Genomic DNA, 16621 nt, shown 5'->3' with positions numbered 1-16621 from the left:
CACAAGATTGATTATTTCATGAAAACAGGGCTTCATAAATTAGAAGATTCAAGCGAAATACTTGCACTAAGGAATTAATTCCTACTCAATGCCAGCTGTCAAAGGCTTGTGTAAGTGCTTAAGAAAGTATTTTGGGTAACAGCAGGGGGGAAAACCAAAATGAAGTGTCCTTTCCTGAAGCACTGTCTGATCCTGGCACAGAGGATGATACAGAGCCATACACTAAACCAGTGTGTCACGTCACAGGTTCCTTGGATATTTCACACTGAACTTTACAACTGCTATTTCTACATAAATATCTTTTCATCTTTTCCCCCAAAGTACTATTTTGATGCTGAGTTCACCTCATGAGGAACTATACTCTGTTTCCATTAAAATCAATGGAGTACTTGCAAGTGATTTAATGAGCAGTGGGATATGATCTTCTGCTCTTTTGCCTTTAGAAGGATGAGAAAAACTACAGCCTGTGACTCATAAAACTTGTAAGATATTAATTTCTATCCCATCTACTTCTGTGGAAACCAAGAAATTGCCATCTGCCTTATAAACAGAACAATCTTTTAAGCTGCATTCTTCTATTGGTAGATATTCCAAGAAGTCTGGCCTGAATGCGAGAATTCAGTTAAAATATTACTTTCAGGATGGGTGTAGCAATGACTTAGAGAAGTGATCCCCCTGAGCTACATTTAGGAACTTGAGGGGGCACGGTTATCTAACCACAGGCTCAATATAACAGAAATTAGATACAACATAAGCTGTTCAGTAAGTTGGAAATGCACTTAAAAGATCTGAATGCTTCCAAAGCCAACTATGGCAGGATGCCTAGGAACTTAGCACAGTCTCAGAAAAAGCTACTGAAAATAAAAGAATGTTATTTCCACTCAAAATGTCTCCATGATCCAGTTCTTCTACAGGTAGAGTGTTTGTTGCCATATTTTGTTACCTATCAACGTAGCAGGCAAACAGGATCATCAGTTACCTACCATCTTTTGTTAAGAAATCATCCATTCAGAGGAACAGCCTTCAGAGAGCGGTGAATTTAATCAGTTTAGCAGAGATCAAAGGAAAGCAGCTTGGCTTGTATAAATAGTTGCTATCAGGACAGATGAGATAAGGCGGCACATGGAAAGGGAAGTGGGCACATAGCAAGAAACCACACCTAAGAGGACCAGATACGCTATTACAGAAGTTCTACTCTGCTGACAGGCAAAGAAAACATCTGAGACATGTTAGACAGTGCAGAAAGTCACAGATCAAACGCTGCACAAAGATGAAGGTGCCTGTTAAGCACACAGTCTACTATGATCAAAATCTAAGAAATCTTCTATAAACACACTATATTAAATTGCTGTCACATAAAAATTAACTCAGACAGAAGCAATAGTCCAGAAACATCTTCATCATAACGCTGGGACTACGGTGGCCCTCTAGACTTTGTAGGGAAAAACAAGTCTTGGTACATTTAAAGTTCTGTCAGAATATCTCCCAGAATACTGAAGGGTGAAAAGCTGTATCTGCAAGCATATTCAAGACAGATATGAAGAATTTGCTCAATTGCTGGGGTTTGTGAGGTTTTGACAGCATCACTGTGAAAGGAATCAACTTTATTCACAGCAGCAGCCGACCTCACATTACAGTTTTTATCGGATCAATGGTTGAATAGGCTCAGAAAGACCAAGCTTCCCCTACAAGTGAAAACACAAGTTTTCTGCAATGCTACACAGTCTGCCTGCAGCAAATGCACCAGAAATAGAAGATCCTCGCAAACATACTAAACTCAGCCATTCTACATCAACTTTTCCCATATACTAAATGTTAAGGAAATTCAGTGTCTTTGGCTTAACATGTAACTCTACTACTGCTATTTGGGACAATTAACAACTTGTAAAAATATAGTTTTAATTCAGCTGAAACAATTTAGCAACTAGGATCTAAATTAAGAAAACTTCAGGTCTAAAAAATAAAAACCTTTTCAAGAAATATTGGAACATATATTTCACCATTTCTAACAAAAGTTTCATTTTCAAGGAGTTTTTCTTAAAGAACATGCAAAAAAAAGAGTTGTCAAGCTACTTGTAAAAGTAGCTTTTACCTTTTAAAAAATATCTCAGTGAGTAGGACATTTATTTGTGATGTAGCTGGCAGAATTTCATACTCCTCAGCAAGCCAAAGAATTTGAAGTTGTATCTTTGTCTTCTATTTGATTTTACTAATTATTGTGTCCTAGGATATCCTGGAGCAGGTTATTAGACTTCCTCTAGCTGCTTAGTTTAGTCGTGTCAACAGCTGTTTCATTTTAGACCTAGCCCAGAAAACATACAGTAGGTAACAGCCACCCATTATAGAGAGATGGGCTACATGACCCCATAGGTCCCTCCATCTGTGGAGGCAGTTATTCAACTAAAACTGTCTCAATAGGCATGGAAAGAAGCTGGACAGAGGAAAAATAGCTGTCAATGGAAAACAGCATCATTATAAACACAGCAATATTCTGTACTGTCTACAAGAACGCTTAAGAATTACACAGAGAGTACAAAGGGGGCTTCAAGGGGTTACCCAACAGCTGGACGCAAGCTTTGTGGCATTAACTTTTTTAAGGTTTCATAAGCTTCTATTCTTGGAATATAGAGCTGCTGAAAATTAGTGATTGTTTCAAACTTCATTATAGAAATGAACAAAAGGAAAACTGGAATAGGAGACAAATGCTAAAACTTTTACAGTATACAGGACCCAACCTTGCAACATTTCATTGCACCGTTTGAGACAGTCATGCATAGCAAATACAGGGGAAAGGTTATAATCTTCTGGAAGCAAAGCAGAAAATAGTGTGTGGGCCTTTGTTCCTTATATTCTTAATTAATATAATCTTAATGTGTGGGTTTTTAATATTCACAATAAACATGACTCGCTTCACAGATAATGGCACTGATTTTCTTAAGATTTTGTGGTTTGAGAAGTAACGTGAATAACAAAAGTACAGCTAACTACCAACAGAGCTAAGATTTATTTTCATCCTTTAGCAATGTTATAGTACTATGGGAGAAATATGTTTTTAAATGTTTTAAGGAGGTTCTGTCCTTGATCCTGCCTCTGCACTGCCACAGGGTTATTTCTGGTAGCTTACTGTAAAGACATTAGCTTATAAAAAGTGAACCAAATTTAAAAAGACGACTAAAATGTTTACAATCCACACTGGAGGCAGCAAGTGCATCTTTTGATTCTAAAGCACAGCTTCATTACACCTGCTCTAGATTTGCCTTCCACACCAGTTCACTTCCAAATCATTTTTTGTATTAGTGTGGAAAAGAATGCAGAGGAAATAAAAATGTAAAAACAGCTTTTAAAAATAACATCCTATAACCCAAAATTTACAAAGAATGAAACAGAATGAGAAAATAGAAAAATAGTTCTTATTTGCTCATTCAGAGTCCATTTATTTTCTTATAAAACAGGCTGCCTGCAAGTTTTTAGGCTCATGTGAAGATGAATCAGAGACAGGCTTAGAGAAGGACATGAACACATTACCCAGATGAAACAATGAAGCTTTTAGTACCCTTTTAGCATCAGCAAGAGTTTGTTTCATATGACACAGCTGCCTACTCATACATTTTCCACTGGTTAGATTCAGTCTACAGGCTGCCTTCTCAAGACTTCTGCTGCCATGGATATACATGTAGCACACAACTGATCCCTTTCTCAAAGGTCCTGCAGTTAGTTTTATAAGTTTAGTGCAAAGTATGTTGTACGTTCCCTTGACACACGCAACTAAAAGCGGAAGCAGCAGGACAGTCTCCCTGCAGCCCCACCTGGTCTCGTGCAGGGCTGTGGGAAGCTGTGGCAATGAACCCCATTCCGCACAGAATTAGGAGAAGCACTGTGGTGGCTCAGGGGCATCTCTCCCCCTCTCCCTCACCAACTTACAGCGCAGTCACTGCTGTTGAGGACACGGCCCACAGCTGTGATAGCCAATATTTAGGTAGGGTATTGGTTAGACTGAGATTTGGCAAATATTTATCTTTCTCTCATGGTTCTGAAAATAACCAGGCATTTTGAAGTTTTACACTTTTTCAGCACTGTACTTAAAAGAAATCATAAGAACATTTACATGTACATGGATGGTTCCTTTCTAAAGGCCCCATTTTCTGCAGGTGAAATCAGACAGATGTCAAAGTGGAAATAACTGGAAACAATGGTGAATACTCAAACACCAACTTTTAAGATATCAATAGAAAAGAAAGGACTGGCAGAAAAATTATGCAACCCTTTACTCCTTTTCAGAAGAGACTCAAGACTTAGCTAAAGTGGTGCACGCTTCCCTCTTCAGAGAAGTCCAGTCTTGTTACTTCCTCAAAAATCATGCTACTTGACTTAAAAATGATGGGTGTGGAGTTGGGAGGGTTCCCTAGTTTTCCTTCTTTATCTTCATGCTTCATAAGCCCACATTTTCAAATCTTTCTCCACAACTAGAAGATTATTTCCTAATAATAACTCTGATAGTTTGATTTTAAACTCTTTCAGGAGCTGGTGATCCAGGAAAAGCAAACTATTGCAGAGAAACTCATGACAACATTTTGAGACAGCAGCCCAACTGTACATTTTATCTAAAGAGAGTCTGCAGTCACAGAAGAGCTGACATTTAGATGACTGGCCCTGTTGTGAAAAGAGAAAATTAGAAGTTGTAACTTCGGAATTTGTTAAAACAGGATCTTTGAGACTTAGGGGGAAAAAAAGAAATCTCACATTAATATTGGCCAGCACTTTTACTAAAATATATATAATTCATTTGGAAGGAATGATACCAATTCTAAGCTTAATCTGAGATATGGACATATAAGAACAACTCAGTTTCTGATTTTACTTACTTTTAGTGAACCCCACTTTCCCTCTCAGATATCTGTATCCCAAGCTTTAGTGCACTCAGACTCTGAATGTGAAACAGACTTCAGCAATTTTGTCAGCTCAAGCTCTGTCCTTGCTGTCTGGTGTCAGACAGAAACCTAACATCATTTTGCACCTGCTGACAACTGTTAATTGTGTACGAACTGAGACTACCAGACCTGGCACCAAAATCTAAATGGAATGGAACAAAGACACAATCCTCCACGTGAACAAAAGATGTAAGAACCGGAATGATGAGCATCTCATATCACCTTCACAGTAATAAAAATTCTCATTAAGGCAATTGTTGCCTTTCAAAATATTTGATAGGCTCATTTATGAATTATTCATATTGAATTAGGCATTTCTAATTTATTATTTGCATTAGTACCGATTCTCTAAAAAAAAAAAAAGTGTACTATCCTACAGGTATAAAACCAGAAGCCAATCTTAAAATCCAAATATTTTTATACTTTTTATCTTCAAAAGTTGATTCTATAGTCAAAACAAACACTAAAGGTTTTGCTGTAAGAGACTATAATAGATGAAAAGCATTACCATGTCATGTGCTTGAGCTAAACATAAAATTATAGTAATGCAGCTGCAAATGCCCATTATAAAACTAGCCCAAGCTTTCTAAACAAAAAATTCAGTATCTGTAAAACAAATTTTCAGCTGCTGTAAACTATTTTAGTTCTATTGACAACAGTTTGCATTAATAAAAATCTAACTGAATAGAGTTGGGCTATCTCAGTGCATATCCTCTGAGAAAAGCCCTCTTAGCTGCTTTCCCTTTCGCAATGCAAAAGCACATGCGGAGCGAGGAGGCCTTTTAGCTGACAGCAGAACGCTGAACTTTGGAAGGTGCAGCACTGGAATCGCTTCCACAGTTCAGACCTGTTGTGAACAGCCTTTACAGCTCCTTCTTAGCTCTGTAACAACGAAAAGTCCTCTTACTTAGGTTCAGTTTGGATAGAATTATTGCAATATCTCAAATGTGAGTAAGCAAAAGTATTTAGGAATAAACATATAAATAAAATAAAAATTACAACAATAACTTACTGCGGGTCCAATTATTCCCAGATGGACACTGGGATCCTTTCTGTGCCAATCTAAAACAGAAGAGGAACATCTTTTTTACTAATTAAAGTTATTAATTTTTAACTTAACTCTTCCTCTGAAATCAGTGTAAATAGCTGCATGAATAAAGAAGATTTAGGTAAATATTTTATTAATACTTAAAAGACTGAGTGTGTACCAGATTTCATGCTCAGCTCTCACATTGCTCCTCAGAATTCAAATGATTAGCATGTCTGGAAGTTAATATCTAGCATTTCTGCTTCATGCAATCTCTTATGATTCAAGGATTATTTAACTATGCTCAGCTATTAATTTTGAATCATCTCAAGAGAACAATGCTCTATAGAACACAGTGACTCCGGCCACTAAGACAAAATTATTTGAATTTTTCCTCCTATGTGAAGAAATGTGTGGAGGCAACTGCAACTGTTACAATTAATACTTAGTTATTGTGTGCGTAAGAGAAACCTGCCACTCTCCCAATAGCAAAATAACAAAACCAGTTACTTGACTTTAATAAACTACATTTGTTACTAAGCGTCACAAGGTGTACAGGCTTAGAAAAGTAAACTGAATAGTGGAGGCTAAATAAAAACTTCAGTGTCATTTACAGTGCTGAGCCATAGTAATGGGTGGTAAAATTTGCTTGTAACTTCAATTATATTAATTAGCACACATGCAAATTGGTGTAACAGCCACAGGACAGTAAGAGTTATTCTGAAGTAGGTGAACTCTTCTTTTGTCTTCCATTAATACTGTATGTTACAGCAAAATAGTGTTCCCAGCAAGTAAAATCATCAAATATTGCTGTGATTTTAATGCTCTGTTATTCCCAGCAGGCTGGAAAAGACTCAGTACAGAAATAATGTCTTGAACAGATCAATGGTTACACGAGTACGTTTCTTTTTAAAATGTAAATATATTATGAAGTTTTCTGCAATGAATAAAACAGCTTATGCCAAACTTAGAAACATTAAGAGAAATGCATCTGAATCCAGGACAAAAGAAGAGTAGTCAAATAACAGGTACCTACCTGAAAATACATCCACTAAATACAGAGGATCTTTGACTCTTCGAAGTCCGCATATCAAAAGAAAAACGTGTAAACTGCCTGTTTCTGTAGGAATGTCTGTAACAAATAATTTTAAAAGTTTGAATGTGAATAAAGAAGGTGAACACTCCAAACTCTTTCATGAATGGACACATACAGTGGTAAAAGCAGTAATAAGAGTGGACTCTGAAAAATTCCCATTATTGTTCCCTCCGTTTCTTCTTCTTCTCACATCAGTCCTCAAATCAACTCAGTGGAGAATTTAATCATGCACATTATTTTATGGGGCACAGAAGTTTCTTTCCAGAGGAAGAGAATGTGCAGGATTTGGAGAAATGGCTGGTGGCAGGAATTCTTAACACCAGAACCCAGCTTTGACTGACTAGGCAACTGTACAAGTCAGTGTGTTTTTCGACTTTTCTACCCATAAGAATTTTAAAATTGCATCCATATAGTAACTCAACACCTGTTTCAAGGATATTATGAGGTTTAGTTAATCCATGGCTGTAGGGATTAGAGCACGTGATCTGACACTTTTTGTAATAAAAGATCAGGTAAATGTCTATTAAATCTATTCCTAATATGCCAGCGCTGCTACAGAATAATTAACTAGAAGTTAAATTATTGCAAAGCATTTATTTTAACCTTATTGCTAAGAAACACAGATGAAAAAGAATTTTTGAAAAAACCCCAACATGGGAGTTTTTAACATTGAAAGTCCCTCTTGTAAATACACAGCAACAACCTGTAAAAAATAATTTTGTAGGTTACATTAGAAAAAGAAGACATGATGTATGATATTGCAGTTGCCAGTGACTCTATGACAGCACAATTAATTCAGACATACTTCTGAAGGGTCACTATGTGACGAACTTTGGTAAAATGTGTTTATGATAAAACAACATAATTCACAAATTGCTGAACACACACACATCACAACAACATAATTTAATAAACACTAGAGGGGTTGAAATGTTCACGTTTGATTTACTGTACTAACAAATCAGTTTGCTGTCCTTCAGTTGACCTACTTATTGAGCTCCTGGCAAGGATGGATGTCGTGCATTATCTACCACCACGCAGTTCAACAAGGAGCATCGAATTGCCGTTCTTCAGCAGTGGCTGTTTGGGGGATACTAAAACACAAGTTCCACACCAGGGCTACGTCACATAGCTACCACGAGGGCCATCTGCATGCTCGGAATGACTGCCTGTGGAATTTATGACAAACAGAGGTTGTGGTGGGATGGTGATCTACTACTGAATGCTGCAGAGCTCCCTTCTTCGAGGCTTCCTCCTCCTCCCTTCCCCTTCCACTCTCCACCAGCTGCAGGAACAACTCAGCCGCTTATACGACATCACCAAATTGCTGCAATCTGTAACTTAAGATCACCCAGACTTGGTACCAATTTATGGTTCCTCACAGTGTTGTGTAACTCAACTGCAGGGTCTGCTCCAGGCCCTGGAAGAAACACACCTGGAGGACCTCCCCTTGTATCATGGGACGGGATTAACAGGAGCTCTGCATCAAACCTCTGCTTTGCGGGAGGGGGAGAATCAAAAGAGTGGCGATTCACAACACACTCAAGTGTTATTGCTTTTAAAATTAAAATCCAGTTCAGGGATTTTTCAATGCTTCCTGTCACAGGGTTCATTACAGAGTCTGTTTCATTTAACTTAAACAGCTTGAGCTGTCAAGAGTGGCTGCAGCAGATACGGAAAGTAATACTTAACTGGTTACTGGACCAAGAAATGATTTGTAATTTATAATGCACAAACATTTAGATTGAAAAAGCCATTCTTCTGGTGCAATGAGCCATTAATACTGTTTGTTTTTAAGACATGCAGCAGTAGTTTCAGTTCATGACAAACTCACACTAATCAAATTACTAGAAAGTGTCAGCAAAATTCAGATTGCATTTTAACTACCATATGGCACAAATATTCATTTTAAATTATGAACTCCCACCTATCAAAGTTCAGCTCTGGCTATTTCAGAGCAAACTTAAGTTTGTTAAGCTGAAAGCTCAGTCAGGTAGTAGTGAGAAATCAAGTCTCCCTGTTCTCACGTAAAGATTATAGAATTATTGATGTGACAGTATACTAATCAACATTAAATATGCTTGAAATAACTGCTTCTTTTCTTCTCTTAACATCTTTTTGTTTCTATTTTATAGCTTTCAATCTTTTCATTTTATTAGACAAGGGTTTAAAGTGCTCTGACAACGAAAAGCCCAAAGAGACCAATTCTGTGCGCTCCTGCCATTCTGCTCCCTCTACAAAAACCTTAACCCGAAAGAGAAACAGAAAACTGGCCCTACAGATAGTAATTGTACTTTGTAATTTGGATTTTTCCATTCAGTTCTTGTGACATTTAAAGGTACTTCTCCCAAGAATCTCATCAATAAGTCAAATTATTTCACTAGCAAAATTACCTAAAATAACACTTATTAATGAAAACAGCCCACTTATTTGACCTTTATTATTTTGAAAATACATTCACAATCTTGAACTTGCACTTAGGCTATTCCCTTAACGCAACTTTACAAAGCCGTACTTGTCTATCATGAAATTTTATGCACTTTTCTCTGAAATAGCAGATATTGGGTACACTGGACTACAGACTGGATCCTACATGGCATTTCTAAAAACTGGCATAGCAGGGCTACACAGAAAAGGATTCAATTTAGTGAAGTGAGAATCAGCTGCAGTTTTATTTTACTGTATGCTGTAGATCTTAGTCATCACCTAATTCATTTTTACAAGCAGACTTTCTCCACTCAATCCAATTAGAAGCATATAAAGACATTCCTGAGAAGAGTGCACTACCAGCGTACCACTGCCAGTGTTCAGTGCTGGGAGTTCACTCATTCTCTGTCTACTTTAGATCAGACTTCAGCAGCACTTGTGTATCTTGTTAGATCATTCACTGAAGATGGTTGAAATCACACAGCAAGATGATGCCTGAATCAGTGTTTTCCCACCTGTTGCTTTCTCAAGCCTCGCTAGCAACCCCTCTGTGGAAAAAAAAAAAAAAATAGCCATTTGTACCAGAAAGCAATAATTTTAGTGAACTTTGTCCACACAAGAACACTGAAAAGGGAAACATATTAAGAGAATAACTGCAATAGCTGCCCTTAACAGCTGTAGCCATCAGCTGGGTGAAAACTGGTATTTGAAAGAAGACATTTTTTCCACTTTCCTTGAGCTTAAACAAGACTTTAAATACATGATTTTTTGCTATCATTCTGCCTTTCCCTCATAAGCTATTTAATCTATAATAAGATACAACCACCTCGTGTGATTCAGTTCTGAAATGGAAATACATCAGTGTGGCACAATCAACTGATTTGCTCTTTTTATACATTCACTGTGTCACTATCTTGTCCCAATTACATGCAAACACCCAAATAACAAAAAAAAGGCTTGTGTCTGTAACTCCCCATTTCTGTTAGTGTTACAAAAGCAAAGATTTGAAACAGCACACTATGCTTCATTATCTCTTAGCTCATGCATCCCTCTGTTTGCTTCACAAAGAAAATACAAAATGGAAAGATTTGTACAGAATCACTGGCAATAAAAAAGAAAAAAAAAAGTCTGGATGGTACATGTTTTCCAACCACCCTTCAGAATCACTATACACTAAATGCAAGTCAAGTCTTGCCACTCCAATCAATGCCTTCTTCAGTGTCAAAAATAATTGTTTAATGTCAGTAAGAAATGCTCCTTTAAACATGCGTTGTCAGTATTTGTCTGTGGCTGTAGTCTGATTTGTTACGTTGGCTTTATCTATAAAAAACAGCTGCACACTGGCCACAGCCCGTCCTGAGCCTGCTTAGCAGGTCACTTGTTTAGCAAGATATGCGAGGTCAAAACAAGAACAGTGATTGATAGGATTAGGAAAACTCATTCCTCTCATCAGCTTGACAGCGTGCTGTCCTGATATGCCACGCGGGACGACAGGGATGGTAACAAAGGAGCTGCAGGTGAGCTGAAATGAGTCCACCACAGCAACAGATTAAGATGGACATGGAACTCCCACAGTCACACCACTCCTTCTTCATGATGGAGCAGAGGTGGTATTATGCTGCTCAAAATGAAACACTGTAATGGTATTATGCTGCTCAAAATTGAAACACAGCAATGTAGCACTGGCACTTACCCCTTTGATCATGCACTTCCACTCTGAAATGTTATCCAAGTGCTGTGCCAGTGAATTTGTCGATAGTATTGGAACGTGGCACAAAATATATTGGCTCACAGACGGAATGTGATCCATACTCAAGATACATGTTCTCCTGCTGGCTGTGATTCTGAGTCATGGCATGGCCTAGAGAAAGTCTGTCAAATCTAGACTTATCCAGCTAGACTTACCCATTCATCTGCAAGCAGGTTTAATAATTGCTTGACAGGAAGCAATGGCACTGGGTTTAACTGTTGGTAAACTGTTTTGAGGTCTTCAGTTGCAAGACAGAACGAAAGGATGGAGTATATTAAAGGCGGAAAACATTTTCATAATGCAACACTGGAAATAAGCAGTTTATTATTTAAGATTTCCTTGGCTCCTAGTTTGTTCCTTATCTGAAATTGTATAACTGTTTGGAACATCAACTATTTTACTATTATGACACACTACGACACTTTACACTTTGGTCTTCATAAAAATCTGTACTTAGATGCCAGGATAGCAAAACACAAACACAGACAGCTAATGCCAAAGCTTAAATAGTTTCTGAAGCGTTAGTAAGGACATTGCTTTTCCAAGAAAGGCAAGAATAAGTAGAAGTGTTATCTAAACAGATTGTGAAAGAGCAGATTCATTTAACTCCATCCCTCTAGGTACTATCAGGAAAAAAATGTAGTAATCATAGATGTACAGTAAAAAAAAAAAAGTATTACTGCAAATCTTTAATCCTACTGAAAAGCTGCAGGCCTCTAAGTGAATGAGTAGTATCAAGCATTAGCTTGCTGAGAGGTAAAAACGCAGTTTGAGAACATTTTAAGTGAGCAATTTTCTCACCACTTGCTCAAATAAAGAAAAATATTTTTCTTATTTAAAAGTCTTTACTGTGCTTTTGTAGGGTGTTTTCAAAATCTCTAGAGAGAAGAAAAATATAAAAGGGAACAATGTGATTTTTCATTTAAAGTTATATTTTTGGACCTTGTCGTAGTTCAGCCCTGATCAGGACCAGACTACGCAGTCTGTCTCTCGCTCCCCCCACCCTCCGAGAGAATAGGAGGAGATGATATAAGAAAAAAAAAAGCTCAAGGTTTGAGATAAGGACGGGGAGAAATCCTTAAAGTTACCATCACGGGCAAAACAGACTCGACTTGGGGAAAACTATTCATTTATTTCTAAAATTAGCAGGAGAATGAGACAGGGAACAAGATAACCTCCCCCCACCCCTCCCTCTTCCCGGGCTTAACATTGTCTCTACTACCTTCCCCTCCCGAGCGGCACGGGGGGGGAAAATGGAATGGGGGTCGCGGTCAGTTCATCACGCGTTGTTTTACGCCGCTGTATCATCGTCGGGGGAAGAACTCCTCGCATTCCTCCTCTGCTCCAGCGTGGGGTCCCTCCCACAGGCCACAGTCCTTCGTGAAACTGCTCCGGTGTGGGTCATCTCTTCCACGGGGTGCAGTCCCTCTAGAACAGCTGCCCCAGCACAGGCCCTCCACGAGCCACAGCCTCCTTCAGGCCTCCACCTGCTCCGGCGTGGGGTCCTCCACGGGCTGCAGGTGGATCTCTGCCCCTCCGTGGACCTCCATGGGCTGCAGGGGGACAACCCGCTCCACCATGGTCTTCACCACGAGTTGCAGAGGAATCTTGGCCAGAAGCCGTATTACTCCTCCCCCTCCTTCTTCACTGACCTTGGCGTCTGCAGCCGTTCCTCTCAACAGGCTGGCAGACGCCTCTCAGGATCCTTTTTACATCTTATTCACTTCTCATCTCCTCTCCACTTCTTGCAGCCGGGCCGGGCCGAGTTGGGCCCAGTCGGCTGCCCGGCGGGAGGCCAGAGGGTGAGGCCTGCAAGGCCCATGAGGCTCGCGCCTCCCCCTCTCTGCCCCCCGCTCAGCTGCTTCACATCTTCTCCTCCCTCTTTTTCCTGTTTTCCCCTACTTAAATACGTTATCGCAGAGGCGTTATCACAGGACATTCTGCTACCAATTGGCTCGGCCTTGGCCAGCAGCGGGTCCGCCCTAGGCCCGGCCGAGTCCACTGAACAAAGGGGAGCGACTTCTAGCAGTTTCCTAGAGAAGCTACCACCTTAGGCCCCCCCTCACTAACAAAACCAGAACAGACCTGAACCAGCAACCTCACAAAGCCAAAGTTCTTAAATTGTGTTTGTTCCTTTACAGCTTAGAATCCAATTTGTACTAGAGGTTAAGTATATTTTATCAAGTATATCAATACTGGACTTATAGCTCATAATTCAGCATACAAAGATCGCCTAGTAACATAAAGAAACAGTCTGCAGTCACAATATTTATTAATATTAGGTCAAGGATGATCAAAGTTTTTAAGTTTCATTTTCCAGCCCCTGATTTCAAGTTCACCGTTGTGTTCTATTGACCTTTAGAGAACAATACCAAGCCAAGGCCAGGTTGGGTTGGACGGGGCTCTGAGCAACCTGATCTGGTGGAAGATGTCCCTGGTCCTTGCAGGGGGGTTGGACTGAATGGGCTTTGAAGGTCTCTTCCAACCCAGACTATTCTATGATTCTATGAAGTCCACATTATTTGGGCCTAGTCATACATTTTTGGTTTTGTTTCAGAAACAAAATCTAAGCCATGATGAGCTAGTGAGGATTAATAACCTCTCTCATTTTCCTTTGTGTTCACTTTGAATTACGGCAGGTCTTTTATTCCTCTCAAAAATTTTCCATCTATCCATCTCCTGTGCATCTGAAAGTATTGACTGATCTCCTAGAAAAGGAACTCCATAGATTTACTGCTGAGATTTCAGTCTCTAAGATGGTTATTTTATTTTCTTGAGTTTGAAACATGGATAAATTTGTCCAACTCTGGTATGTATTTCTGATACTCTAAACCTTTCAATTTGTAGTTATTCTTCATGTTCATCTCCCTACACACAGCAGAAATACTCTACATTAGTTCTTTTAGTCTCTTGGCACCAAGAGTTTGATTTTCTGTCTGTTTCACAAGTCAACTACTAAAAACAAGCTGCTCAGATCAGCCAAGTTTTCCAGCTTGTTTGACATGGTGCTGTCCTACTGCAGCACAGCTTCACCATGCTATCTTACTTCATACTGACTCCAAAGTTTCTTTAATTGAAGTCACTGACGACACAGAACTTTGACAATTATTAGCCCAATTAGATCCTATTTCAGTAACGTACTTAACCACCCGCAGATTTATTAATGTTTTACAAAGTTGAGCTTTTATTTACAGAGCAATTTCTGAGCAATTTCTAAGAAATTAAAGGGAAGCGGAGGTAATAACTGTATCCAAAGTGTTTACACTGCTGTTCACATTCAACAGTGAATAATCGCTAGAGTTGCTGATATGTTTGTGAAGACAACAAAAGTTAAATGAACTTGTTAACTTCCAGGGGCAGGAAAATTTTCCTAGACTAATCCAGAAAAATTACACTGTAAAATTCTCCAGCAATCCTTCTTTCCCATTTCTCATTATTTCAAAGAGATCGGACAACAAAAAAGCTCTATGCTTTCAGATCTGTTGGGGAACACAGCCTACTGCTGCTATCATATCCTTATTTCTATAGTCAGCTATATATCTGCACAAACTTTTACTATTTGATTTTTCTTACATGGGTCTTTTTTCCACTATAGCTTCAGGAAAATATAATGCCTCTATAAAATCCTGTCTGTGTCATGACAGGTTATACAAACTTTTCAAGCTCCGAAAATAGCCGTGCTATGAAGCAGAAATTATCCGAGTAGAAAAATCAAACTACAAAAACATATTGCCTATTTTATTTGATAGGATCAGATGCTTATTGCACTATGATTCTACGTGACCTTTCAGGAAACCAATTTTTAGTCTTATCTGTTGGGCAAATGAGCTTTCTCAATTCATTAGTACAGACTTTGTTAGTTATCTACATCTTCTAATCACATGATATCTAAGTGCTTATTAGGGTTTTCATCTTACAAGCTTCAGCCACATTCCACTGACATCAAAAGGAGCCTTTCATCGCAGTATGATGACATCAAGCTTGTCTGTGATCTTAAGCAGGTATCCTCCATCCTTCAGCTAAGTTGTTAGAGAAGACCAGTCTCAGTTTTCACATTTACTTAGACTGTCTTGTCATTTTATGTCAACCAATTTACAGCAAAAGCCTGAACTTGTGTTATCTCTCTCAAGTCTATAGATAGGCATCTAAAATCACTAACAAAACTCATTATGCTGTATATAGATTCCTGTATTATAAGGCCACAGAAAAATATTTTGATCATTTGGCCTGAGCTCCACACTGACATAGGCTGTAATACTTCCCTAAACAGTCTGAGTTACTAAACGAACTGAAAACATTCTCTTCTTGAAGTCTTTGTTGAAATCTGCACTTGGTTCAGCTTTTTGGTTGGACTACTGTTGTTTACAGTCTCTCATCTACATAAGACAAACTGGGAAGCAGACTAACCAGACTGCACATTAACTTTAAAAGCTTTTATTCTTGTAGATTTAGCCAATAAATGTTTTAATAGCCAGACACTGAAAATACTGCAGCTAAGGGCTAACTCGCTAACACTACACAAACATCACCTCTGCAACTCTCAAGTCTGCTGCTGAGACTATGAAAAAAAGTACTAATTCCATGACTTTTGTACTGAGATTGTAATGCACCCATAATAACAACAACAAAAACCTTCCACAGCACTGCTTCAGTTTGTATTAGGCAATTGCTATTTACGTTAGCAACCCAAGCTATCAAATAGAATGTACAAAAAGCTGAGATTCCTTAGCTTTCGGTGTAGTACCATTCACAACTGGGGGCTCAGGGCAGGGGGAAGTCTTACACAGTAAAATGTATTTGATGCATTCTGCCACTCACTGAAATCTACCATTAAATTCTTTTTTAAGCCATTACACTGATTTAAAGTGACTATTTATGTAGTGGTGTTATATTTAACATGAGTCAAATGTTAAGGCTTTGCTATGACTGGAAAAAAAAAATCAGTACAAAGAATATTCATAAGTACTCTGTTCTATGAAAAAAAGTCTCGAAATATTCTGAAGAGCCTATTTCATTTTAAAGAATAACTTGACAATGCACAGCCTGATCACCAAGGATGTTTAACATCGATGCCTTAAATGTATTAGAATTTGCATTGTAGGCCATGTGCTGTTTCTTCCCATTCAGTCCTGGAAATCCTGAATTTGACAAATATTCAAGGATACTGCTAAACATACAGGCAAAAGTTATCCGGAGAAATATTTCCCACATAAATTATTAAATGCCTTTAGATATGGACTAGAACGTCATGAAAAAATCGTCATCAAAAAAATAAGATCCTAAATGGCATGAGGTGAACAAGATGGGACAGCTTTATCTGCATAAAAGCTAGGGATCTTTTCAAGTGCACTTCATTGTTCAAGGCTACACCATCAAAATCATATTCTTCTGAG

The 16621-nt window shown here is 38.6% G+C and overlaps 1 protein-coding gene across 1 annotated transcript in view; it reads right to left on the bottom strand.

Moving 5' to 3' along the window:
- Window positions 1-16621, bottom strand: part of GLT1D1 (glycosyltransferase 1 domain containing 1) — a 55316-nt gene that overhangs the window by 18073 nt on the left and 20622 nt on the right. Inside the window, exons 7-8 of the mRNA XM_086761492.1 lie at window positions 6992-7087; window positions 5941-5990 (exon numbers count right to left, since the gene is read on the bottom strand). Of these exons, the coding sequence (XP_086617618.1) occupies window positions 5941-5990; window positions 6992-7087 (146 nt within the window). The remainder of the gene's footprint in view (window positions 1-5940; window positions 5991-6991; window positions 7088-16621) is intronic.

This window comes from Chlamydotis macqueenii, chromosome 17 (genome assembly GCF_036417535.1).
Source record: "Chlamydotis macqueenii isolate bChlMac1 chromosome 17, bChlMac1.mat, whole genome shotgun sequence".
NCBI classification, from domain to species: domain Eukaryota; kingdom Metazoa; phylum Chordata; class Aves; order Otidiformes; family Otididae; genus Chlamydotis; species Chlamydotis macqueenii.
The sequence above is the reverse complement of the archived record's forward strand: the minus strand, read 5'-3'. Positions and strand labels throughout refer to the sequence as shown.